At 38.4% G+C, this 27,423-nt stretch overlaps 1 protein-coding gene across 1 annotated transcript in view; it reads left to right on the top strand.

The window, feature by feature from the left end:
• The window catches only part of TMEM38A (transmembrane protein 38A), a 292,537-nt gene that overhangs the window by 134,294 nt on the left and 130,820 nt on the right, over nucleotides 1–27,423 (top strand). Inside the window, exons 2-3 of the mRNA XM_044090723.1 lie at nucleotides 5,893–6,049; nucleotides 16,387–16,571. Of these exons, the coding sequence (XP_043946658.1) occupies nucleotides 5,893–6,049; nucleotides 16,387–16,571 (342 nt within the window). The remainder of the gene's footprint in view (nucleotides 1–5,892; nucleotides 6,050–16,386; nucleotides 16,572–27,423) is intronic.

The following is a 27,423-nucleotide window of genomic DNA, read 5'->3' as shown; positions in this document are numbered from 1 at the left end:
TCAGCTTAGTGTGTGTTCATTTACAGAAATGAACTATCCAAAAGTACTGAACTAAAGGTTACACAATCAGGAAGCCTAGAAAAACTGATCACTGATTTTTAGTAGTATTTGAAACACAGATGACGCCATTATTCTGTGTGCAGAGACAGATATCAAAATAATAACTTAGCAGTAAAGAAACAAAAAAAAAAAACACTTCTCCATACTAGAACAATGGGATTAAAGACCACACTGTTCACCATGCCACTACTGACATTCACCAAAGCTTATGCTAAAGATAGCTAAACTTAATAAAACTGGTTGAGCTCTAAAATCCAATGTCCACAGTCAGTGATTCTAAAATCCAATGGAAAAAATAGGATAGTCTTATTGCACTATATTTCATGACTGATCACACTTGGTAGCAGCATTGCTGTTTCCAAGCCTTGTGCATGCATTGTGTTCCTTTACCGTTGTAAACTCTACCTTGTTTACTAAATTACAACAACCCAGTCTGCTGCAATGAAATGGTTTGCTGCTGGACACAGCACTCAAAAAATACTGCTAATCCCTAGAGAAAATTCAGTGGCTAAATTTTTACACCTGTCATTTAAGAGCTCGGCTAAGCAAAATGCAAAACTTACTTTACTTCCCATGAAAGATGTAAATCTCTGGCATCCATAATGACCTGGTTCATTTCACTATGAAACCCATGATCATGTTGCTAAAAACTGGCCATGGCCAAGATCTCACAACAGACAACAATGACTCAACTTTCAGTCTGTTCCATAGTGGGACACATATTACATTGTGTATGTGTGTGTGTGTGTGTGTGTGTGTGTGTGTGTGTGTGTGTGTGTGTGTGTGTGTGTGTGTGTGTGTTTGTGTGGGCATGTGTGCGAACTCATGTATGACTGTATGTGTATGTGAGTGTGCGTGCGTACGCATGTATATATGTAGGATTGCGTGTGTGTGCAAGCTCATGTATGATTACATGTGCGTGTATGTATGTAAGATTGCATGTGTGTTTGCGTGAGCATGCATATGCACATGAATACACAGAATGCAGCTCAGGTAGCAGATATAAGAAATGCATCTGACTTTTTCTCTGGGATGAGCTCACACAACGAAGCACAGATTACATTTCAAGCATAACACATTGTTACTATGCTGAGTGAGTGACAACTTATGAACAGCTACTGTCTCAAGCATTAAAGCTCAACCGCTGTAATTCAAGCACTCTAATATCAATCACTTGAATGTAAGCCAAAGTAAGCTGCTAGAGCAGGTAGCTGGAAGTAGTTCTGTACAGACATTCAAGAGAGCCTGGGATAGGCTGCAGGGACAGGTGGCCTTGAGAACAGATATCAGTAACTGAATGTTGGCTTCATCAGGTAGTAGAATATATGCTCATCAATGTCTTTTTCTGTAGAAATATGAATGAATGAAAAGGAGGAGGTAGAACCGAAGCATGAATTTCCTAAAAAAAAAAAAATGAGGTAGTTGATATAAATCTGTTCATAGGTACTTACTAGGCTATTGATTTGTGAGGGTATTAAGATGCCTAGCCTTACATTCTTATAGCAGATTTTAGCCCTTCTCTTTAATGTATAACTAACCCAGCGATAGGCAGAACAAGGATATGCTGGGATGTTTATATGTTGCCCCTATCCAAGAGGGACAAGGGTGCAAAACCAGGAGTGACTTTACAGTTACCTATCCATTCATCCAAATAATGTTTGAATAGAGTAAGGGGAGCACTTTGCTTTACGTGGAGTACAAGACAGTTCCATAGAACTGGAATTCTCTATGATACATACCTATCCTTCCAACTTGTTCTATTTATATTGCAGAAGAGATTGAGATCCTTTGAATGGGTGTTTATGCCAACACTGGACTTGCATATCCATGATAAGTCTGACAGGACAGTGTCTCTTCAGGCTCTATACACAGGGCAGAGGTTGCCTCTCAGTATCCTGTATAATACTGAAAATAGGGCTGTCCACACAGTTTTTATGATTTAGGGCCTTGATTTTCTTAGTGAGGAAGTATAGTGGTTATTTCAAATTGCGACAAGCATTTGGACAAGTACATACCAAAAGGGGCACTGTACTCAATGACTGGTCCAATGAGTGCTGAGTACAGTGGAGTAATTATATCTCTGGACCTGGACGTCATACCTTTGGATATAAGCTGTAGATGTAGTGACAAGAAGGGCTTTAATTCTTTTATATTACCAGGAAGACTCCCTATTAGAAGTGCCAGACGTAGCAGTGCAAGACAGAGAGGGAGAATTCCAAAGCATCAATACACATTTCAAATGTTCCTGCACTATACCAATAATGGGGGAGCTGCCTTACTACTTAAATATACTAACTCTGAGACTGCTCTACCACAGAGAAAGGGGAATACTCTTGAGATTCAACAATTTTGGACTTGGCATATATTCCTCTCAGTCCCTAATTTTGTTCTACTCTTTCAAAGAACACGGAGAGGCTCCCTGGAATTCCAACAGGCACCTGTCTTATTGTTTGTTGTGCAGATGGCTGATGTATGCCAGAAGTAGGAATGATGCCAACATAATGGGACAACTGACTTCTACCACTCTGGCAGGTGGGATTTCCAGATTATTATGTAGCTAGAAGGTGTAGGAAATTATACTTCCTGGTAATGTATGGCTCATTCTGTACTACAGGTGATATATGCTACCACCTCCTGAGTCTTACCTGATAACTCTCATGTTGTATTTACATACATCAAAGGAACATTGTTATAATGTTACCCATTGCCAGACAAGTGCTATTGTCAAATGTGTATTTGGGCTTCTCAAGACACACTTCAGACTGACACCTTGAGAGAGGCACTACAGTATACACTTGCACAGCTATTCTGCACAGTATGACTTTCAAGAAGTAGGTTGCTAAAGCAACTGTTTCCATCCCATCCACCTGCACCTCGATGGCCTCTGGCTGGGGATGATGGTGACAGCAGTGACTTGGGTGATGAAGGATGGATAAGCCGCCTACCAAGGACCTTAAGCCCAGTACAGTTATTACAGGAAGAATGACAACATCTAGCACAGACCTGTGTACCATATTAACATACAAGTGGCACAGTCACAGAATGCAAAATGATGTGTGCATTACAGCAACTGCCATGTTGAAACCAGTGCATTGTCTGTTTGCATTTTACATCTGGCATTTCCACCGCAACACAAATAGAAAATTGTTGGGGTGGTTATCCTCTGTGAAACTTACGATAGTTAATCTACAAAGCTGGCAACTTACAAGACAGTACAGGCTATTAGACTCCTCCCCTTTTTTAAACAAGAATATCTAGGTGGTAATTTAATATTGATGCTGAATGATTTTCAGAACATTTTTTTGCCCAAGTTGCCCTGTTCATTGTTAGTGAAGTTCATTTGAACCAAATTTCTCTGACTCTCTTAATTAGGTAACTGCAAAGACAACTGCTGTGGAATAAGGCATTCCTGTTGTCTGTGCACAAATGTATATCTATATTTCATGTATCTACCAAGATAGTTTACACAGAATTCTGGAAAAGTGAAAGTACAAGTCAGACTCTGTATACTATTATATTATATTTCATGCTAGATTTGTAATGATAAAGCTAAAGTTTATCATTATAAAACATCAGTTTACAGTCAAAGCTGTCAGATATGAATTGGCAATGTGTGTAGCATCCACTCTTGCATGTGTGAAAGTACTTTTACCAAGTATTACTAATATTGTTCGGGAGGGGAAGCAAATACAGCTACAAGCTCACAAATGTGACCAATATAAACGATGTTGCTGTATTTTGGCTGTGACGTAATTCATTGTGGGTATGAATTCAGTAGTATCTGTGGCAATACCAGCAAACCACAATTCATATTCCTGATGGTTGTTCTACATTTATATTCAGTTGTTTCTGTTTTTCTAGCAGTATATTCTTCTCTCTTATTCCTGTTCATCTTGTGTTCTGTGATATTTTTTCATGCTGCCTCTCTAACACTCCCAATTCTGTATGGGTGGCATATGTCATCCATTGTTATATCTGCAGAAGCTTTGTCTCGCACACTATCACTTGCATTGATCAATGCTTTATATCCGTAAGGTTTCTTAGTCTCAGGGCACTGTTCAGTTTGGCTGCAATTTGTTATTTGTGAAATTCCACCTCCCTACTACATTGTAAGGAAAGTCTTAGCAAAATTCTCACCTGAAACTTTTATTTTTTTGGGTCTGTGGTCCTGCTAGTTGACCATCAGTTGCTAAGCACCACACCAATTTCTCCTACCCCTACTTCTGGTACTACTGTTCCCCAGGTGGGGCTGAAATGACAGAGTGGAAAGGGGAGGTGAGTCCAGCAACTGCACCTGGTACTACTCCTCCTGCTTTCCTCTTGTGTGGGACCTTCCTGCCATGGTGGGATGGGGAAGTGGATCCAGCAACCTGTGTTAGGAGGACAGAAATCATGTTACCTGCAGTATCACATATCTTATTTATGTCAGAGCTTTTTTCTGTTTAAACCCTATTCCCTCTGACATTCTGGGCTGACATCACAGGGGAGTGGTTCAGTGGCACAGCATGGGACTTGCTCTACCTCTGTGTTGAAATGTCTTTCATGCTGCTACATGTCAGCTGTGAGACTACACAGCACTGGGATCACCCCCAGCACACCTTTCCCTCTGTCTTATGTCTCTAACTCACCCCCTCTCCTTTCTGAGAAGAAATGAGCAGATTGACCCTCATCATTTCTAACCTCCTCCATGCTGACTCGGGCAGGGGCCCCAGGCATCACCTGCGTTACTGTCAGAGCTTCATCCCTCTGTGGAACTAGAGTGGCACAGACCTAACTAATGTGGCTTGTGCTGCATTGCACTATATGTCTCTAAATCCCACCCAGAGGGCCTTACTTTCTGTTAGATATTTTATTTATTTACTTTAGTCATAGTCAGTGTATTAAACCCACAGCAAAAAATGAGGGAACCAAAGAGCAACAATTTAAACAGTAAGGCACCGATAATGCAACTGCATTGTTTCGCCCCTTTAGCTTACTATAAAATCTGCTTTGTTCTCATAGGGGTCCACATCATAAATGAATGAATGATAGAAGCAAAACCAGAATCTGATGCATTTAATTGTTCTGCCATAAATGGTATAAAAGGAAACAAAGCATTTGAAGTATGCAATTCCTTCTTGAGGAACTAGGTTATTTTGGTAAAATAAATTCCAGATGGAGAAAAGTCTTGATGTTTAAGATGCAGTAAATAATTTGATTTTAACAAAGTACTTCAGTTGAAGAAGTAATTATTCTATAACAGTTACCAGACTAATATAAATGCAGAAACTGGGTAGTATAATGCAAATGTAGACAATGAATTGCAACTTTATATTGTAAATGCAGAAACTGGGATGCAGTTATATAAAGTAAGTACAGAAACTTGGATACAGTTTGTAACAGAAATTATGAAATTGTGGTACAGTAGTACAATATAAATGTAGAAGCGGGGATGCACTTATATAGTGTATTTCTGTAAGATGGGGTACTGTTATGTAATATAAATGCAGAAATTGAGATACAGTTTCTAATATCAAAGTAGAAATTGCCATACAGTTGTGTAATGTAAATGCAGAAAAAGGCAACTATAAATTAATGATAATGAGAAACCTGGGATATGCCTTCATTATGCAAATGTAGAAACTGGAATACAGTTTATGACTTAAGCGTGGAAACAAAGGTGAAATTTCATAATATAAGTACAGTACGAAAACCTGCTATACAGTTACAACACAGTTACATCATGTAAAGGTTGAAACTGAGGTGCAATTACAGAATGAAAATTATTAAAACTGGGATAAGTTTGAGCACTGCATCTTGACCTTAACCTTGTTTGTTGTGGTTACCTTGTAGGTGCAGTGGAGTTTTCCCGTAAAAGTCCTGTGGCCTCTTGGCTGTGTGCTATGCTGTATTGTTTCGGCAGTTATATTCTTGCTGATATTTTGCTTGGAGAATCTCCCATTGATTATTTCAGCAACAACAACCACATACTTCTAGCTTCAGCGGTCTGGTAAGTACTTTAGTTCTCAACAAAATCTAGATGTTCAAGTAAGGGAAGTCTCTAACTTATATGCCTACATCTGTTGTTCTTTGTTAGACGGAATAGAATGCAACACTGTTTCACTATGGCTAATAGTAAATTATTAAGATTAAGAATAACTATGCTGGAACAGTGCATGGGTTGTAGTATTTAAGTAAAGTCCACACATGATTGAACATGTACACACACCCACACACACACACACACACACACACACACACACACACACACTCACTGCTGAATGCTATATAAATACTGATGGTCAACAAAGTGGTGTTGGTGAGGTGCCTGATAGTTAAGGGTTTTAAGTGAAACCCATTTAAACAAAACAACCCATCTTTTACTTTTTATAATGAATGGAGAACAAATTTCTCACTAAAGTATACAAAATAAAATAAAACTATTAGTGAGGAGCTATTAAGAGGGCAGGGGACAAGTGGAGAAAGGATGAGGAAGACGCTAGGAACAGAGAGAAAGTAGAAAGCTAAATGCAATTAGAGTGCAGACTAGATTGTCTCCTTGTGACATCAACCAATGTGACATAATTTGAGGTTTGTGGCAGTCTTTGTTTCTCTTCTTTTGGCTTTTCCCAGTTAGAGGTCACCACAGCGGAACTCCAGTCCCCTAATGATTGGCAGTAGATTTTTACAGTGCCGAGGTGCCAGTCCGACACCCAACCTTCAATGAAGGCAAGCCCATTCACGCATGTCTTTTGAATGCCACTCGACCGTGGGGAGGACATGCAGACTCCACAGAGAAGGAGCTCCAGCCGAGAATCAAACAGGAGAACCTCTTGCTGTGAGGCGACAATGCTACCGCTGCACCACCGCGGCTTCTTTGCTTCTCTGATAACAAGTATTAGTAATTTTTCTTTCTTTTTTCATTTAATGATACATTCATTTAATTATATATTCATTTAATGATATAAACAAATTCCCAACCCTGGCTTAATGAAAAAGAAAAAAACTGGCATGTTTATATAATAATCCTTGGAGGTGAATGAGCCATCCTTATTCATTGTAAGGCTGCTACCTATCAGTGTGGTTTTACATAAATTCCCCATAATGGCTTGAAATTAGCCACTAGTAACCAATTGAGAAGTTACAGCTTTCATTTTTACAGTCATCACAAAACTGTAAGTACAAAATTCTCTTCTAATTATGAAAATAATTACAAAGTAATTCTGAGGCAGTTGGCTGTTTAACATTACTTTTGCTGTTTCTGGTCCTTAATTTGTCTAAGTAATGTAGGTTCTTGGTCAGATTTAGTAACGGTTCTCCCTGTAAATTGCCAGTGCAGTGTACTGCAGCACCATAGAACACCTGACATCAATCAGTCATTCAGAAACAAGGCTCATTTAGCCATGTGACTAGCATGACCCTATGGAAATCACATTAAGCTGATGTCAGACATGCAGCATTGTCATCTGTTTAGTTCTGCACATGCTCAAGGCCTATGTATAATGGGAAAAAAAATCAATATTTTGTAATGTATGGCTTACTGTAGCTGCACAGGCCAGCTTTAGCAACCAAATGCTCTGTTTTCCTTGCACTTTGTGCAAGAAAAGTGACGAATTTTTTTTTTTTTGACAGTATTTCTTACAAATATTTTTTGTATTGCTCATTCCTCTACATTTCCAAGACAATACAAATGCACCCATCCAAGTATGACAACAAATTATTCTGCTTATGTCATCCAGTGAGGGAATGGAATAGACATATGAGTACAATAAAACAAGTAGCATGGCCATCATGTGGTTAGATCTCTTCTCCCCAATTTCCAGAGTTGAATCCTGGCCTTTGAATGCTGTTTCAAATGAGTTTTCTTTCGGTATGTGTGGATTTCAGGCACTTCTGCTTCCTTCCCCCAGGTGGTGGGTTTGGCATAATGGTTAAGGTGTTTACCTCATAGACACAAAGTACAAGGTTTGATTATGACCTCAGGTTACTGGCTAAGCTTAAAATGGACCTTCAGGACAGTTAGCCTAGTATTCAGCTATGAAAAAGACACCCTGCTTAGGATGGTGTATTTTGGTGCATTTCTTGACAGGTGTGCTCTATAAAAGAGTATTTCTACCTGCTTAACAAATTTAAATGAATAAATAAAATATCAGATACAGTATATGGTGGGATGGGATGTCTGAGATCAGTAACAGGGTGTGACGACCAGAAAACAAGACGAAAACTTTGGCCATATTTAAACATATACATTTTTAGATTGAGAACTGCAATATTTATTAATTACAGTATTGTGGAGTATTAAAAAAATGGCTGTTGAAACAAGAGTTGCTAGCTCAGTTATTTGTTAACCAGATACATGCTTTCCAAGCTGCAAAGATGGGCCTAATAGTTATCCTTTTATACCCCAATTCTCTCTGCTTACATATGTGGTTTGTGTTCAACTTTCCTCTTGTCATTTGCTTTGTAGACTTATACCAGTGCAGGTTTTCCAGCTCTTATTCTTTAACATACAATTTGCAAACTTTCTGGAGACAATTACAAATGTGTTAATGGTTTATCTTTACAGAATGGACAGTGCATGTGTAATATAAAAATGTAGAAACATTTTGCAATCGACTAATGATATTAACCACTGCCATTCTTATATTCATATTCAAGCCGTTTGTATTGTAACTGGAACCTACTTTCCTTTACTACTGCTATTTACAATTTCCCTGTATAATTACATAGCAAAATGCCTTTCAGTAGAATACAGCAGTAAAACATTAAGCGTAAAATACTGTGTATGCATAACATAAAGTACCGAATATCCTCTTTATTATCTGAATAAAGGGTTAAAACAATAAAATTAAACAGCAAATGAAAATGTCCACTTTAGTGGAATGAGAACCCAAGGTGTGCAATTTTAAATCCTATAATTTAAACCAATTTTTCTTGTATTGTGCTCCCTTATTCACTGATCAACAGCTGTTAAGACAATAGAAACATTAAGGCATATTCTTAAAATGACACCCACATGACTACAAGCTGATTCAAAAATAAGCCTTTTTATCTCTGCAGTAAAACCAGCATTACAGCCTGGAAAAATAAGTAGTAATTTAATGCATATGTATGTTTTTCATTTCCCAAAAGGGATAACATATATTTTCTTCATATTAATCACTGCTGCAGTAGCCTTAGCTAGATGGGTTATATACTTCCAAGAACATTAACAGATTGCCACCTTCCAAAGCTTCACAGCACCTTCCATGTGCTCAAACTGTCAAGCAGCTGGAGCTGAGCTGACTAAAAAACAAGTACAGGTGAGAAGTCCTTCAGAGCTTTGCTGTCACTGAAGAGTATGCTCCTCTGAGGCTTTTGAGGATCGACAGTTGGCTTGTGGTTTTATTTGCTTGACCGATAGGTTCCCTTTGGGGAAAAAAAAACTTCCATTTTCTTAAATTTTATTAATGTTTTATTACTTTCCTCTTGAGGAAACTTATTTTAAAGCTAGGAGTGTTGTTGTATAACGGACTGTCTTGAGACTAACATTCTTCTAAATAGAGCACTCATTTCTTCCTGTTAATTTAAAAGTAGTATAATTAACTGAAAACATATTTTCTGTGCATAAATTGTATTTATGTTTCCATTGTGGGGTTGCCACAGAGTTTTTACTGTGTTTTTTCTGTCAAAAAATGGAATTTTTTTTGGACTGGTAGTTTATCGGGATTTGCTGCTTTTCTTCGCCAGGAAAGAGGCACCATTTTCGGCTTAAGCATGGAACAGACTACTGGTACCACAGTCGATCCTTCTTCCAGTCACTAAAAGAAAAAGCTAAGCAGACATCCTTTGCCACCACAGCAAGCTGGCAATTTGCCTCAGCCGCAGGTGGGTGAGCCTCCCATTTGTTGCACCTCAGACTATTCATCTTTTACCCCATATCCCATTGGTGTAGCACCTAAAGCCAATATGGACCAGGAATTTGCCACATCTTCTGTGGCTATTGGAGTTCCCTCTGTTTGTAAGGGAGAGCCACTCTTGTTGATCCTGGGAGAGGGAGTAGGGGAGGTTTCCCTGTTGCATCACAGTGCTGTGCTCATCCCTCGGGAAGCAGCTGCTGCCGTTAGTAACATGATTGGCACCATTATTCCTGTAAAAAAGAAACAGAAAACCAAGCTTGTATCTACACTTCCTCAAATGTATTTGTGTAGTAGTAGTAGTTTACTGGGACTAGCTCAGGGTTTAGTTCAACCTACTGATCCTTTATATAAAGTAGCTTCTGGTAAAAGAAAGAGGAATTCCTCATTTCTTGAGGAGATTCAAGATTAAGAACTGGAAAGATGCAGAGATGGATTCAAGGTTTTGTCCTCATACTTCTGATTAAGACTCAGAGGAGAGCTCTGTTTCTAATTCTCCCTTTTGATGGTTTCTCTTTTTTTGAGACTATTGCTTGAATGGCCCAGTGTTTTCAGCGGAGAACACTGACCTTTCTCAGTCCTTCAGAATATATTATGAATTGCTACAGAAGGAATTTCCATAACCTATACCAATTCCTCCTGTTCTGTTTGCTCTGCAGGATGTGTGCCTTACTGCCTGCAGTTTTCCTGAGAGTCAGCCAGCTGCCCCTAAAATGGCAGATAGGATTTATAAAGTTCCACAGTCCTCTTACAAACTGTCCATGGGATTACCTTTCTCCTCATCCAGTTTTGGCAAAAAAAGAATAAACAGCTTCAAAAGAATTCAGGTAAACAGACATTTAAGAAGAAATGGCAAGAGGGTTCCAAAAAGAAGTCTCAAACCTTCTAAAACCAAGGATAGTCCAACAAGTCTGAATGACTGTTCAAGAGACCTTGTGACCCACTCCCACCCAGGTCCCTTTTCTCTTCCATAAAGTCTGAATCTCCATTTTTCTGCTTGGCAACAGATTGTTTCAGACAAATGGGCTCTGAAAATCATTCATCAAGGTTACAGATCGCAGTGGGAGGAAACCTCCTCTTTTCCAGAGGGTCATTCCTCATCATACAGATCAGGCTCCTTTGTTTCCTCCTGTTCATCACATGCTGTCCCAAGGAGTGATAGAACCAGCTCCTTCCTCCCTGGTGGAGAAGGGATTTTATTCAAGGATGTTCCTAGTTCCAAAGAAAGAAGATGCTTGGAGACCAGTTCTGGATCTTTCTTTTCTAAACCTGTTTGCGATAGTGTCCAAAGTCATAATGCTGTCACTTCACAGCATGTTACCCCTTCTTCATTTTTCAAGATTCCTGGTAACACTAACCTTAAAAGATGCTCATCATCACATCCCTATTCATCTAGACTTCAGATGTTTCTTAAGATTTTGTGTGTCTGGATCACATTATTAGTTCTCTGTCTTACCATTTGGACTATCCACTGCACCAAGAGTGTTCAAAATGTATCTATCTCCAATTATAGCTCATTGCAGGCTATAGGGTATCTAAATTTTTCCATATTTATATGACTTGCTTATCTTTGCAGAGTCTTTTTCAATCTCTCTCTCTTGGGTGAGAGATCTCTTGCACAAACTGAGATTCCAAGAGAATATTCAAAAGTCTTTCCTTGAGTCCCTCACACAGGATTATGTTCATGGGATGTCAGCTAGACACCTCATTTCAAAAAACTTTTCTTCAACAGGAAAACACAGATCTTTATCTAGATCAATTTCTAAGGTTTTCCACTCAGACTTTGGTCACTGCAGGGGAATACCTCAGAATTTTGGTTCTCATGGCATCTATGATTCTCATGATACCCCTGGCAAGACTCCACCCGAGAAAGATACATTGGTCAAACACAACAGAAAAGGACTCCAAATGAAAAAGAAACAAGTTGGTAAATGACACAATGGTATCTGAAATCTGTTTGGTCCCAGCATCAACACCCTTTATCTTTTCAGATCCCACACCCCTTGTACTTTTATTCATCCAGAAACTGCTCCCTAAGCAAAGTCTGAAGTGTCTTTGGTGAATGACTGCCTTGGAGCAGGGAGAGAGAAGGGCAGATCTGGATTTAAGGATATCTGCTGTCTCCATTAAAAGATTTCTCTTCTGACAAACTGCATGGGACACCAAAAAGAGACACAAGAAATTAATATCAAGGAGATCCTTGCACTGAACAAGGCATTCAACTCTCTGAACCATCTTTGGTCCTTGGGACCACTTCAAGTGGTTACAGACAATAATAAAGTCATGAGGACATACTCCCTTTGCAGACTAACCATGTTAGCTTGGGATATAGCTTCACTGCACAGTCTCACTCTACAGGCATCCAACATTCTGTCAGAGCAAAACTGTGTCAGGCAAGTTGAACAGGACCAAGACAGACCCCCACAAATGGAAACTAGATCACTGGATCTTCTAGGATTTGATTATCTGTGGGGAATACCTCAAGTAGACTCCTTTGCCTCTTCTCTGAACAATCAACCGTCAAATTATATTCCAGGAGCTCATGCAAGAATGCCTGGAAGTCAGAAGCCTTTTCTTTAGGCAGGAATATTCATGTATGTCTTTCCACTAATATCCAGGTTACTTCTGAAGATTCAGAAGGAATCCCCCAAGATCATTGTGGTGACTCCCTTCTGGTCCAGGCAGCCGTGGTTCTCCCTTTTTTTTTGGAAATGACCAGGGGCTATTACCACAAGCTTCCTCAGAGAATGGATCTACTCATACAAGACCAGAGGTGTTTGATATACCCCAACATCAATCATCTTCAATTAACTGCCTGGATGATAGGGTCTTAATTCCTTTTAGGCACTTGTTTTCTAAGGATGTGCATCAGGTACTACTGGAGGCAAGAAAGCCTGCTACTAGAAAATCATACATTAACAAATGGAAAAGGTTTTCTAGTTGGTACCAACAACACAACCAGCACTCATTAAGATCTAGCTGTTCTCTGGTTTTACAATATTTGTGTGAGTTATTATCCTGTGGCCTTTCTTGTTCCTCTCTCAAGGTTCATGTATCGGGCATTTCAGCATGTCTGCCCATGGACCCTCCTCTTTCAATGCAGTTTTATGTCAGAATGTTCTTGAAAGGGGTTTTGCATAAGAGGCCTCCTAGAAAACCCTTGGCCCCCTTTTGGGATATTAATTTTGTGTCTGAGAAGTTAGCACTTGTTCTGTTTACACCAGCTAATCTGGATGACTTGAGGTTCTTAACATGGAAAACAGTTTTACGGATTGCTCTGACATCTGCAAGAGTGGTATCTGAGTTGCAAGCTCTTATTGTGAGTCAACCCTATCTCATTTTCCACAGGGAAAGGGTTTCTTTGAGAACTAATCCTTATTTCATGGCAAAAGTGGTATCTGAGTTTACTTTAAGCCAAACTATCCATCTCCTCGTTTTCTTTTCTGAACCTAAAAATAAGGGAGAAAGGGTACTCCATACCTTGGAGAAAGGGTACTCCATACCTTGGAGAAAGGGTACTCCATACCTTGGAGAAAAGGTACTCCATACCTTGGATGTCCACAGACAACTTGGGTACTATCTTGACATCTAAATCTTTCAGATCTTCAGATCAATTGTTCATTTCTTGTGAAAGTAAGAAGTGACAACCTGTGTCCAAACAGACTATTTCCAAATGGTTGTCTAAGGTTATTACCTTTTGTTATTCTTTGTCATAATAAATCTATTCCAGACAGTGTCAATGCCCACTCTACCAGGGCCTTGGCTTCATCTATGGCCTTTTGGAAAGGATTGGATTCCAGAAGTATTCTAGAAGCTGCTACTTAAAGCTTGATTCCTTCTCTAGGTCTAGACTGAACTTTGGTAGGACTGTTTTCAAGGGGTCCTAGATCCTTCTCCTTCCACCTCCCAAACATAATTAGCTATGGCAATCTACCAACATAGCTAAGGCTGCTTCAGCACTGATCTGTATCAAGAACATAGTACATTTGCGTAAGTTGAACTACAGTAACAGATGCTCGAATGATCATTGCTGCAGTAGCTACTCCCTCCCTTGTTTTTTGGTGTGTTTTTTATGCCAGGGTGTAGGCATTTATTTTTTGTTGTTCCTAGCCTTGTCCTTTCAGAGCTCAGCCTCCCTCTCTCTCTGCTGTCAGGAAAGTTCTGAAGAGCTTTGTGCCTAAATTTGTCTTTTAGTCAGCTCAGCTCAAGCTTCTTTACAGTTTGGGTGCATGGAAGGTGCCCTGAAGCTTTGGAAGCTAGCCAGCTGTTATTTCCTTGGCAGAATATAACAATATAGCTAAGGCTACTGCAACAGTGTTCATTTGAACATCTACTTGTTATGGTAAGTTCAACTTACACAGCACAGCTGCACTTCCTGATTCCCCTGAGTTCCATAACCAGTTCTTAGGTTCCTGCTTCTACTTTATCTAAACCTCATGGCCTACTTACTAGCTTCTGTAATACCTGTGTCTAACATCACTGTATATAAGGATTAGCCAGTGAAGGCAGATGGACCCCAGATTAAACATCCATAATCCAGTTTTTATAGAAGCTAGATACATGTATGAGCAATACTGAAAGACACTGATAATGTATTGTGATGGAGATGCTTCTTAAAGCTAAATTACCAGTTCCCTCAATTTACAAATAAAGTATTATTTTATTTACAAAATCACTAACCGTATGCTAATGTGTCATAAGAACATACAAGTATTTTAAATGAGCTCTGATGTTAATATTAAATATTTAAATCCATACAGTTTCAGCCCTTTTTAAAGTTAACTGCCTTATGTGACATAGTCCCTGTAATGAAAATTAAAGTGTTCAGTCACATTTTATAATATGCATTATGTTTTAAGTATTGTGATGCATTTTCTCCTCTGTCATGCCTATTTTACATAGTTGATTTCTTAAACACGCTTTGTAAACTATATTTTATTAATGAAATGCCCACATACTTTTACTGCATCCATTAGTGATGCCACCGTAGGGATCATGTGGTTATGTCTCCACAGACTTTTAACATATGGAGTCCCTTGCATGAATAGTGTGCATTCATTAAACACTCTGGATGTAACATACACTCCCCCCTTCACAGATGTCACTGTGGAATAAAGTGTCCTGAAACTGGATCTGATGTTATAGCAAAACTAGTATTTTAGAAAAGGGTTTATTGAAAAGCAGGCCACATAGATTGATTACGACAGAAGGAAAGTGCATTAAAGCACTGTAGGTACCAAATGCTATGGTGTATAAGGTAATCAAGGTGTAACTGTGTACTTTAACTACTCTGATTTATCTAATCAGATAAACTACTCTGATTTATCTTGTCAGATAAAAATTCTAGGCAAGATCGTCAGAAAGTCTTTATCCTCTGGTATCTGTACAGTCTGTTTAACTTCCAGACATGGCAAAAATGTCATTAATCTTTTTACTAGCATCATCAGATATTACCCAGGAATTCTTTACTTACTTTGTATATTCATTAGAAGTTTTCAACAATAATGGTAATAGATCCCCATGTTTTAACAGTCAGAAGGTTGAACACTTTATAAGAGATTTTTAACTCTTTCATGCTGGGATGGGGAATCGGACATTTACCCCTAGTTTAGCATGTATGTCTCTAGTAGATACAGGCAGTCAGACTGTAAATATTTGACCACACATGCCCAAGCCTACATAACCATAGGGTATCAAAACTTGTCAGACACATTTGAGAAGCTTGCCAAGGCTTAAAAAGGCATCCTGAGATCATTAGCCTAGTAATCAGATATGAACCTATGACTAATGTTTTTAATATTGTTTAAGCTACATTATACACATGAAATAATAACATTTGCAATGCTTTTTTCTATTCTTCTAACTACTGAGTAACTAGTTGCCTTAAAACAATCACTCATTTTGTATCATGTAACATATGGGAATCTGGTAAAGATTTTTTTCTTTCTTGTTTTAATCATATATTTGCCTGCACAGTTCTGTATTTAAACTCATGTAATCTGTATTTTATTTGTATTTGTAGACTTTTATACTCATAATTATGGCATTATGTGGTGTTTTTGCTTCTTACCGTTACATTTATTTAGTCTGTATTTTACAAATACCTTATTTTTAAGTTGATTTAATCCAGTATGCTCTGTTTTATTTACTTTACAAGATGAATACTGTGTAATGTACTTACAAATAAAATTATTTTATAGATAATGAATGTTTTTAAATACTCTAGATATAACTTTACCACAGAGCTGCTCCTGAAAACTCTGGCCTCTGGACACATTGAAGTTACATGATTAACAAACATGTAGAGTAGATAAGTATTTCAATGTGCACATTTTAAGTAGCATAAATTTAGCTCACACAAGTTCAATGAAATAAATAAAATAATGAAATGTATCTTCTTTTAGTTGTTGTTGTATACTCGCCTTATGCCTTGTATGTTTTCTCTGCTAAGGTACCTCATCTTCTTCTGTCCCCTGAACTTGTTTTACAAGTTTGTCTCTTTCCTGCCTGTGAAGCTGATCTTTGTTGCTTTAAAGGAGGTAGTACGAGTTCGTAAAATCGCTGTAGGAGTTCACCACGCTCATCATGCCTACCATCATGGATGGTTCATCATGGTTGCTACTGGATGGGTCAAAGGTTAGTCTTTAGGCTGAGTTGTTATTGTATAACTTAAGCAAATGCTCAGAAGTTGAACTTTTTTTATTCTATACAGGTGTGTTTACTGTTGCTTATTCTCATTATGTTTGTGAATAAGTTACATTTACTGTAGTTTGATCAGGGAAGATGTGATAGTCAGAGATCTCAGGGGCTAGAGGGTACTGTTTTTTATTTGAGAATGGAGATCACAGGATGTAAATGTGCTGGGGGACAGACGTACTGTGGGGTCAGAGGGTCATAGGAGACTGTTATGCTCCGGGGAAAAGAGGGCCATGGGACATATTCCTCTGGGGAAACAAAAGGAGACTACAGTCTTCTTTTAGAGATTAAAGACAAGACACATCATCATCTTGTGAGTAAAGCATCTCAGTGCTATTTTAATCATCCAGAAGAACTGCATTACTCAACACTGTTGGCAGAGGACCACAATATTCTATTTTTCTCTTTGAAAAGGGATTACAAGTCACAAACCACATGACTTTTTTGTTAACTGGACAGGTGGCCTGGTTCTATTAGGACTTTCATCCATACCCTGATCCAAACAGCACAATGAAAATGCAAACAGTGTTGTAAGACATTTGAATATAGCCAATATTGCATGTACTGTGCATACAGTAACATTAAGCATTCCCTGATGTAGATAAGAGAGGAAGAAATCTTATGTATGAATACTGCATCCAGACTATTTAAACAAAACACAATTTAAGATAAAAATATATTAGATCACTCCTGTGTACAGATATGGTACTGTACGGGATTTACACCATTAAGAAAAGGTACATATTTATATTTAATGCACAGTCTGTTATTCTTTGTAATACTGATAATTTTATTTTAACTTGCAAGTGAATGTTTTACAATTTAGGATTTGAATACATCATTTTTTCCATTTCTGATTTGTTGTGATGAGGCATTTCAAAAAGAACAATCTTACTAAATGTTCTCTTCTCAATAACTAGCCCAGATGCTGTTAGCTTCAGTTTTAGGGATCCTTGATTTTGAGGTCTTGGAGAACAGAGTTTATGTCTAATTTGTGATTACAATGTTAAGTTTTCATATGTAATGCACGTGGTAATGGTGGGCAGTAGTCCTCATCTAACACTTCTAAAATCAGGGTGTACTACAATTGTATGATTTTGCTTCTGACTAGAAACCGCTTGGCTTTTTGTTAGCCATAGTAACATGTTCACGGTAGTCAGCTTGTGACATAAACTTGCAAATGTTAAGAGAATAATACTGCTATCCACAGAGTTCAGGACGAGTGTCACCTTGACATAGGTGTTAATTCCTATTGCTCTTCTTGATTAAGCTGTGAGTAGATTTAACTGGGTTTTAGCTACATAATAAATTCACAAGATATCTAAATGAAAGTGTGAAACTGAGCCTAAAAACCTAGATATTAGTACTGATGAACCATATTAGTCAGCTGCTTGAATGAGTCTGAGTCTGTCATCCTATCTTCCTCACTCAAAGTTTAGTTCCATTTTATTGAGGTTTATAACTGTATGGCAAGTATGGAATCTTACTGAACTCCATCTATGTCCTCTTCAGTATTTCGGAACTTGTTCTAGCTTCTTTGATTAAAATTAGCTCAACCTTGCAATCTTTAGGTCCAGTAAGGTCAGGGCCAAGTCAGTGATAAAAAATGAAAGCAATTCAGGGTGTAGTAGTGAGCCTTGTAGGTTGCTAATATCGAAGGCACCTGCTTCTGAGGTAGTCAAGCAAGCCTAAGCTTACTTTAATGGGCCTAGCTCTGAGGCATACCTCTCAACCTCTTAGTGCAAGAAATCTGGACTGAGCCTAAAATAGTGGGGGGACAAAGGCCCACAAATAAGGACAGATTTTAAATACTGCTCTTATAAACTTAGACCGTTGCTAGAATAACATAATTTGTGTTATCATGCATTTTCTGAAGGGTATGAAGTCTGTCATTATTTAGCAACTTCAATTCTCAGTGAGTTGCTAGAAAACAACAAATTTTATGAAGAACAGACCAAAAATATTAGGCAAAAATCTAGACATTCTGAGAAAATCTGGACAGTTGAGAGTTATGGTCTGAGGCCATTTTTAAAACAACTGTTTGGCCTATTCTCAACACCCAAATTTCCCACTTTCTTCAGTAGCACAGAGGAGGTTAATAGCGTCAAATGTTATTTTTAAATCTAGAATGATAGGTCCAGTTACTAATATCTTCTCCTTGTTATGTAGGATGGTATCTGTGATACAATAAATGAAATTAAAGTATTAATCACTTTTCTAAACCTTTGTTTTTTTTTACACAGAAGGCAGCCATACATATTCACACATTCCATTAGTTGGGAAACAGTTTTCTCCTGGAATTTTGCCAGTGTTTTTAGATTAGCAATAAACTGTGTTGTGAGAGGATACTTTTAGAAGGGGTATTATTGAAGCCTGCTTAACAGTTGGAGGTAAAATTCTTAAAATGAGTGACAGCTTATTAATAATTGTCATTGGCTTTGTGGTAAAACGTCCCATCCTTAGCAGTGAACAGTGTAGGATCATCACAGACTTACAACTACTACAGTCTCATTAATGCAATAGCTTCTTGGTAGTTTTATTGTGATAATTTTTCTTGTACTAAAAGCACTGTTTATTAGTCTAATTATGACCTTGAAGAATGGCATATGGGCATGTGCCACTGAAGATAGGCAGTTGTTTTTTATTTATCCTTTGCTTGACTGGGTTAGTCCAACTGGACTAGTGACCTCTTTTCAGAGGAGACCTAAGGTGGTATTGGAACTTAATTCATACACCAGAGTGTAAATAGAACTCACAGCCTTCTGATCTTCCAGCACCAAAGGCAAATGTGAGCTACCTTTTGCACCACTAATATTGACAAATTAACTTATTTGCCATTAGTATGTGATCTTAATGTCATTAACCAACTTATCTATATTACTAGCATTTACATCTGTCTGACTTCTGCCCTTGTCCTCAGAAGTCTCCTTCATGAGCTTCCAGGGTGAATTCTTAGCAGTGCCTGTTTTTTTTTTTTCTAATATAACAGAGCAAACTAGTAACCTAATAATGTACTAACAACTGAAAAAGAAAGGAAACCTCTGACCCTTATCTGACAATTGTACCCAGGACACCCTGCATTCCATTTGCTTGTAACTGCCACTGGATCAACAAGGAGTCTGTGGACTCAAAAAGGGCCATAGTTTACTATCTTCCTGTAAGAGGAGGGGAAAGACAGAGGAATAGAGGACACTGGCTTCTTCTGGAGAAAGAGAGAGAATAATACAACACTATCCTCTTCTGGGTATAGATGGCCACTGCACGTAGGTTCATAGGTAAGTACTAGGTTAGCTAACCTTACAGGCCTTTTTAAGCCCAGCCAATTTCTCTTTTGGTGTTTAAATAAACCTGTCCCATTTGGAGTTAAATTTGGCTTTACCCATCCCATGGTCGATAATTATGTATTATCCCCAGTGAGAATAACTGGAATGATAATTTGAGGCTATGGTGGTGCAACGGTTAGCATTGTCGCCTCACAGCAAGAGGTTCTCTGGTTCGATTCTCTGCTAGAGCACCTTCTGTGTGGATTCTGCATGTCCTCTCCATGGTTGAGTTAATTTAAAGGCATGCTGGTAGGTGCGTGCATGTGTGGGCGTGCCTTCCTTGAAGGTTGGGCACCGGGCTGGCAACTCGACACTGTAAAAACACACTAACAATCATTAGCAGACCGGAGTTCCACTGTGGTGACCCATAACCGGGAAAAGCCGAAAGACAATTTATACTATAGATAATTTGAGAGGACCCATGCATGTGAAAAAGCATTCAGGAACTGGCTCTGTCTGTTAATATTACAGAAAGCAGTACTGGGGGAAAATTTCTGTTCCTCATCCACAGATCCAAGCTGCACTTGAATATGGAGAGGGATAAGCTTTGGTTTACATGGATGGGGTGTTTGTTTCAGAGCAGTATCCTCTGCGACAAAATCCTGTTCTTCCTGTACCTCTCAACCTCTTAGAGTAAGAAATCTGGGCACAGTTATAAGTAATGGGGGGAACAAAGTCCCAAAATAGGGACAATCTTTAAATATTGCCCTTCTAAATTTAGAAAGTTGACAGAATAATGTGTGTTGCATTAGTATGAATAGGATATATTGTTTAGGCCCTGTATGCTTTTTAGTAAGGTATCTCTGTGAGCATTGCAGTTGTTGCATGGGTCTGGACAGATACATACCAAAGGGGGTATTATACTCAATGAGGGCTGAGTAAAGGGGGACAATGGCATCCCTAGATATAGACACAATCCCTTTGTTTATAAGCTGTGCAATACAGAAGGACTTTCTTACAACAATGGACACACGTTGATCAAAAGTTATGGTAAACTCAGTTTATGGTAAAACTTATGGTAAATTCCTCTATAAACACTCTGTGTCCCTTGCATGGAATAACCTATCACCTCAAATTCGTAGCATCACTAGTCCCAGCTGCTTTAAAACTGAAGTCAAGCACTATTTTCTGAACTCAAAAGCCTGTCCTTGCCTAAATCCCCCATAATCTGCATTTTCCTTTCACTACCTGGGTACATCTAGTAATTCAATGACTAATCTGCTCACTAGACAATACTACATTATGCTACATGGGAAAGATATGCCATTACTGTAAATACTGTAATGTACTAGTTGTATTTTACTTCATTTTCTTTTATTTTTACTATAGTTATTTGTTTCACATGATTACTGCATATGTAATTGTTGCTTATGTTGTATTGCTGCACTGGTTTTCTTGGGTTTTGTAGACTGCCTTCTATGTCATCTTTTTATTGTATTGCTGGAGCTTTTCTCCTCGGGTCTCCACTGAAAACGGGCCATTGGCTCAGATGGACTAACCCGGTTAACAAATGTCAAATAAATAAAATAAATTATAAATAAAAAGTTAGGTCTCTGTCCATCTAAGTTCCCAAATCTGAAAAAAAGAAGTCAACTCTTAGGGGCATAAGGTTAATGTGTTAGTTCTTTGGGGTGGATGACTTCCCAAAGAATACAATAATTAGCATTTTTGGCATTTAGTTTCATTCCATGATTTTGGTATCAGTTATTTATTTGAGACAAACCTTCCTGCAGGATGGCTAAATCATTCAGGCATTCAGTGACTGCTCCTAGCTTACAGTCATCTGCAAACGTCAGCCAGAGCCCTTTAGTATTAGCTTTTACTTCAGAGAAGTAGATGCCAAATAGGGAGGTCTCAGCACAGAACCATGGGGGACTGATGGCAACTTCCCCTATTTTGATTTCATGTGTCCTATCTGTGAGCCAGTTGGCAATCCAACAGGTGACACTGGGGTTTATTCCTGCTTTATTTAATAATATATAGTAACTTTATTTAATAACATATAACATTTATTTTTGTTATTTTATATAGTTATATAATTTATGTTATTTAATAACATATAATTTATATAAGTTATTTAAGTTATTAAGTTATTAATGTTATTCTTATGGTTTTTAACATTGCATGCTGGGGCAGTAAATGTTTTAGCTTTTTGCACTTGTACTTTACTTTTTAAATATTTCTGATGTACTATTGCTTTAACTGCAATATGGTTTGGCATCTTTAAGGCTATTTAAACCACCAGAAAGGATGCCACTGTTTCTGAAGAAGTTCCTGTTTGTTTGTAATAAAATTGCTCAAACTACACTGCTTTCAAACATTATATTAGTTTTACAGTCCGAGTGGCATCTGGCATGGCGTTTTTTTATTATTTTTGGATACTTTATTTACCTTTTCTACTATGCCTGAGTGGGGAATTGTGTCAAAAGCTTTGGCCAGTTTGAGGTATGTGGTGTGTACCATTTTACCTTCATACATTGCTTTGGTGACATTTTCAAAAAAGTCCACCAGGCTGAGTAAACATGACCTGGACTTCATGAATCCAAACTGAGACGGATCCAGTGTTTGGAGATTCCCTACGTCCTTACTGATTAGTTCCATGAAAAGTCGTTCCATGACTGTGCATATGAGGCTGGTCAGACTTATGAGTCTGTAATTTCCTGGGTTTGTAGAATGTCCTCCCTTATGCAGGGGAATGAATGACTGAAGCTGTTCTCCATTTGCTTTGTACAAAACCTGCATGGAGGCTGAGGTTGAACAGCATAGTTAGGAAGGTGGCTAAATCTTGCTTCATCTTATTTAACGTGCATATAAGGATATTGTTAGGACCCATTGATGCACTATTTTTTGTTTTTGATAGTGCTTTTAGGACTTGGCTTTGTGTGACAGCTAGAAGCAAGCCAGTTTCAGGAATATCTTGAGGAGGTGGAGGGGGGAGAGGGGTAAAGTTTGAGCTGAATCTATCAGCTAGTACGTTGACTAAATCGTCAGCCTCAATGTAGGTAACCTCAATCAGAATCAGCTCAGTGCACTGCTGCATTGTACTTTGGAGATTACAAACATTAACATTGTCTCCTGCTGTGGACAGGGCTTCCATATAGCCTCTTTTTCAAAACAGAAGCCTGCAAGATATTGCCCTTGCTTGAGGAAAATAGAGCCAGAGGAAATTGCTTTCCTCTGTGGAGAGATGGCCAGAAGAAACTGTCCTCTAGAACTATGACCATCTGATCTGTAGCCATAAAACTGAATCCAAAAGAGTTACCAGAAAACTAAAAATCTAAAAGCCCAAATGCTCAATGACTCAATTCCAAGAAACTTCTGAAGTAAACCATAACCTTGTAGCCATGTTAAATAATACAGAAGATTGTTGGCAGTCTTAGTAACAAAATGTTATAAGTGAGCCCAAGTCATTGTGTGGCTGAAGTTTGATAAAAAAAAACAATATACAGAGTTAAAACTCCCCTCTCCTCCTTTCACAGACAGAAGGAATACCCTGTGCAAAATAGCTGTATGTTATATATAATGATTCATAGATCATTCTACTGCACATTATTACTTGACATTTGGGCTCAGTCTCCTCATGCACTCCCATGTTGATGGGGGGGGGGGTGGCAGTCTCCCCTGTTTTATTTTCTTTTTCTGGGGTCACACATCTTCAGAGTTTAGTTTGGCATATAATAATCACATAACCTGAAATCTCTGCCCTGTCTCCAAGATTGTAAAACCTCAGAATAAAACCACTGAGGTAGGATGGGTAGCCACCTGGCGGTGTGAATACTGATTCTAGATAATAGTCGCTGTTGGAGTGACACCCCGCCCCATCTGCAAAAATGTGAAAAAAGGAGTTGTGGCTGGATGGATGGACGGATGGATGGATGGATGGATGGATGGATGGATGGATGGAATGCAACTCCTTCTGTGAAAGGTACAGTGCAGCCGTCCGCTGCAGTATAAATAGTAGCTGTATACTTTTAGCTAAGCTCTGCAATGTATACAGGAGTAGCTGGATCTGGCAAGTGTAAAACCTATATGATTAAACACAGGCAACATTTATGCAGTGTATATCTCCCTGCTAGTTGAAGTCTGTTAAGTGCTGAATGCCTTGTCTGATCAAAAAATGAAATAGTAAGCACAGTATGAAAGAATACATGCAACACATTTTATGTATATAAAGAACCTATTCATTACAGTACATGACATGCTGTATTATCTTTATCACATCTGTGATTTTTTCATTAATTTGGGCCATTGTAATTTAGTCACATGCCTTCAGTCAAATGTCACAGCACTGTGCCTTCCACTGCCTTTTTCTGAGAGACACTACAAGAAGATACTGGTTTTCTCTGAGGGGGGTATTCCTGTGAAGAGAAAGGAGCAAATAATACTGGCTTCCCCTGAGATGAAAGTATTTCAGGTTGTTGCAGTCCTCTGGAAGTCTTTAAGAAAAGAGTGTCAGAAGACAGTTTTCTTCTTTAAAAGAAAGGTCACTGAACACTGTTGTTTCATGAGAAGAAAAAAGCTTCAGGGCAGACAGGACTACATCATTCTTCTTCTGGGAGAGGGCCACAGAGCGCTACTTTCTACTCCTTTATCATCTCCTTCTTTGATACCATGGCTTCTAACAAATATACTACTTATGAGGCTGTCACATCAAAAACCCTATCCTGGCATCTTTCTATCACCTGCCTGGCCCTGTTATTACCACCTTACCTTTGTCCTCTGAAAGATCACTGGTGCCCTATGTTTAACACAGCATGTATCCACCTTTACCTTTAAAAAACACATATGTATTAAATCATAACTAAAACAGTGACAGAAAACAAACCACAGTAATATTTCTTTCTTTCATGCAGTATACACGGCGTTCCTTTTAGCAGTTAACATTCACTCTGATACTACATAAACTGTTCAGTTCCTTCTTTGCTTCCCTTACACCTCACTCCTCCTACTCATGAACATTATTCTGCATATAGTGTCCCCACAGATTCCATTTACTTCTGTGTAATTTCCTCTTTCTTTTTTCTAAGGACCCACCTCTAGTTCTTTTATCCCCATTAGAATATTCAGTACTTCAATTAAATTTGGTTTAGATTTTGATTTCCATTTTCTAGTAGTTGCCTTTTGGCAGTCAGCAGCACTAAACTTAGTAAGACCTTACTATATCCAGGCAATTCAGAGCCTATGTCCCAGTTAAAAAAAAGAGTAATTTCCTTAGTTACAACAATTTGATCTCAACATTTCTGACAAAATATTAAGAGGGGAATTTTTAAAATCTGCCAACTCCTTACATTCCTAGAACACATGTTCTGAGTTACCCTCCCGTTACCATCACAGCTCCGGCATTTATTTACCTGAATATGTCCACTCCTTCCATTTGATGACAACCTTACATTATGTTCTCATGGGCTGCATACTGAAATGCTGGCATTCAAAATACTGAGTACTGAAATAAACACACACACACACACACACACACACACACACACACACACACACACACAAAAGGACCAAAACTGCAAGAAAAGAGTAAATCTCGAAAATTAAAAGGTGCTTCAACAAAGTATTAGTTAAAGGGTGTGCACACTTATGCAGCCAGCTTATTGTACGTTTTTTATTTTTTTATATTTTTCCCCTAACAGATTTGTTTGTTTTTCAATGAATTGTACAGGTTATAGGTCACATTAAAGGTGGGAAAAGTTTTGAAATGATTTATTGTGGTCCCATTTTTTTATATCACAAAAACCTGGCATTTTAACAGGGGTGTATACACTTTTTACATCTACTGTAGGTTTAGCATCAGAAGTGTGCCTATGAACAATATTAGTTTTTATATGCAGCACCTCATTTCTATTATAACCTCTATCACTAATTTCATTCCTAGTTTTATTTAACTGCATTAGCATCTGATCAACATTGTTATTAAGTCTAGCAATACACATCATTTGGTTCTTAACAATGCTGTTAAAAATAAACGGTAGATGCATACTCATTCCATGGAGACAGGTGTTCCTTTTGATCTCCTTTCTATATAACTTAGTTTCCAAAGCACCTTGATCATTTTTTTTACTAACGTTATATCTAAGAAATGAATACATTCTATAGAAATATCTTTTTGAAACTTCAAATACTGAATAGTACCATTTAAAAAATTTTTAAAAATTGTCAGATTCATCTAGTGTTCCTTTCCATAAAATGAAAAGATCATCTACAAACCTGTGGTAGAATGCAACTTTTTCAAAATACAAATTATTTGACTTTGTCATAATGAAGTTACTTACCCACATAAACATCACAATATCTGCATAAGTATTCGCTGCAAGGGTGCCCATAGCAACACCCCTGTTCTGTTTACAAAGCTGTTTCTGAAATAAGAAAATGTTATTTTGTAACACCAAATATAATAAATCACACATACTTTGTATTTCTGTTTGACTGAAGTGTGAAAATTCAATGCAAAATTGTTAAATAGTTTCAATGCCATTATTATTCTCCTTTAAATTTCCCTTTTGCACAGGAACAAGCCCCCCTGCACCCCCCTGATGTGGGAGTAAAGCCTCCCACACCCTTCAAACTTTATATATATATATATATATATATATATATATATATATATATATATATATAAAGCTCTCCAAAGCAGACATCCAAGCAACCTCCACCCCCCAACACAAACCATGAAACACATGCTTCCAAAAACCAGTGTGCCACGCAATCACAGCCCTCAAGACAAAATAACATACCCAACACACTAGTAATAGGTGACTCTATAGTCAGGCACACTGATGTCCCACTCACTAGGCTGAATAAGGAGAAGGTTACTGTTAGGTGCCTGTCGGGTGCCAGGATCCGCCACATAACACAAGCACTCAGGTCACTCCAGAACAAGTACAAATACGACTCTGTCATTGTCCATGTTGGTGTGAATGACCTGAGCCGTATCTCCCTGGACTACATGAAAACAGACATGGAAGAGCTCTCTGATCACGTAGCCCAGACCGGTATGACCCTGACCCTAAGTAGCATCCTGCCCTCACCAAGAAAGATACCACGGTACAAAGAAAAAAATTATCAATTTCAACAATTGGCTAAGTTTCTGGTGTCATTCAAAGGGGATCCAGTGTCTGCCTGCCTGGGATGAAATGCTCGACAAGCCACGCTGCTTCACTAGAGACGGCTTGCACCTGTCATCCTTAGGCTTTCGAATACTGGCCAAGGCTCTTGCCACCCCCATAGTGCCTTTTTAGGCAAGGCTCAAAAGACAAACCCACCACCGTAAATAACACAAGTAACAAAAATCTGAGGGTAATACTACTCAATGCCAGAAGTCTAAATCTCAAAATGCACGCACTCGAGGCACTCCTCAGTATGGAGAAAATCGATATATGTGCAGTAACAGAAACCTGGTTTAAGGCTCCATTGAGCACCCCAGCACTACCAGGCTAGAGTTCATACCATACATTTCGGCCACA

Source organism: Protopterus annectens, chromosome 13.part0 (assembly GCF_019279795.1).
Source record: "Protopterus annectens isolate FY-2018-M chromosome 13.part0, PAN1.0, whole genome shotgun sequence".
Classification (NCBI taxonomy): domain Eukaryota; kingdom Metazoa; phylum Chordata; order Ceratodontiformes; family Protopteridae; genus Protopterus; species Protopterus annectens.
The sequence above is the reverse complement of the archived record's forward strand: the minus strand, read 5'-3'. Positions and strand labels throughout refer to the sequence as shown.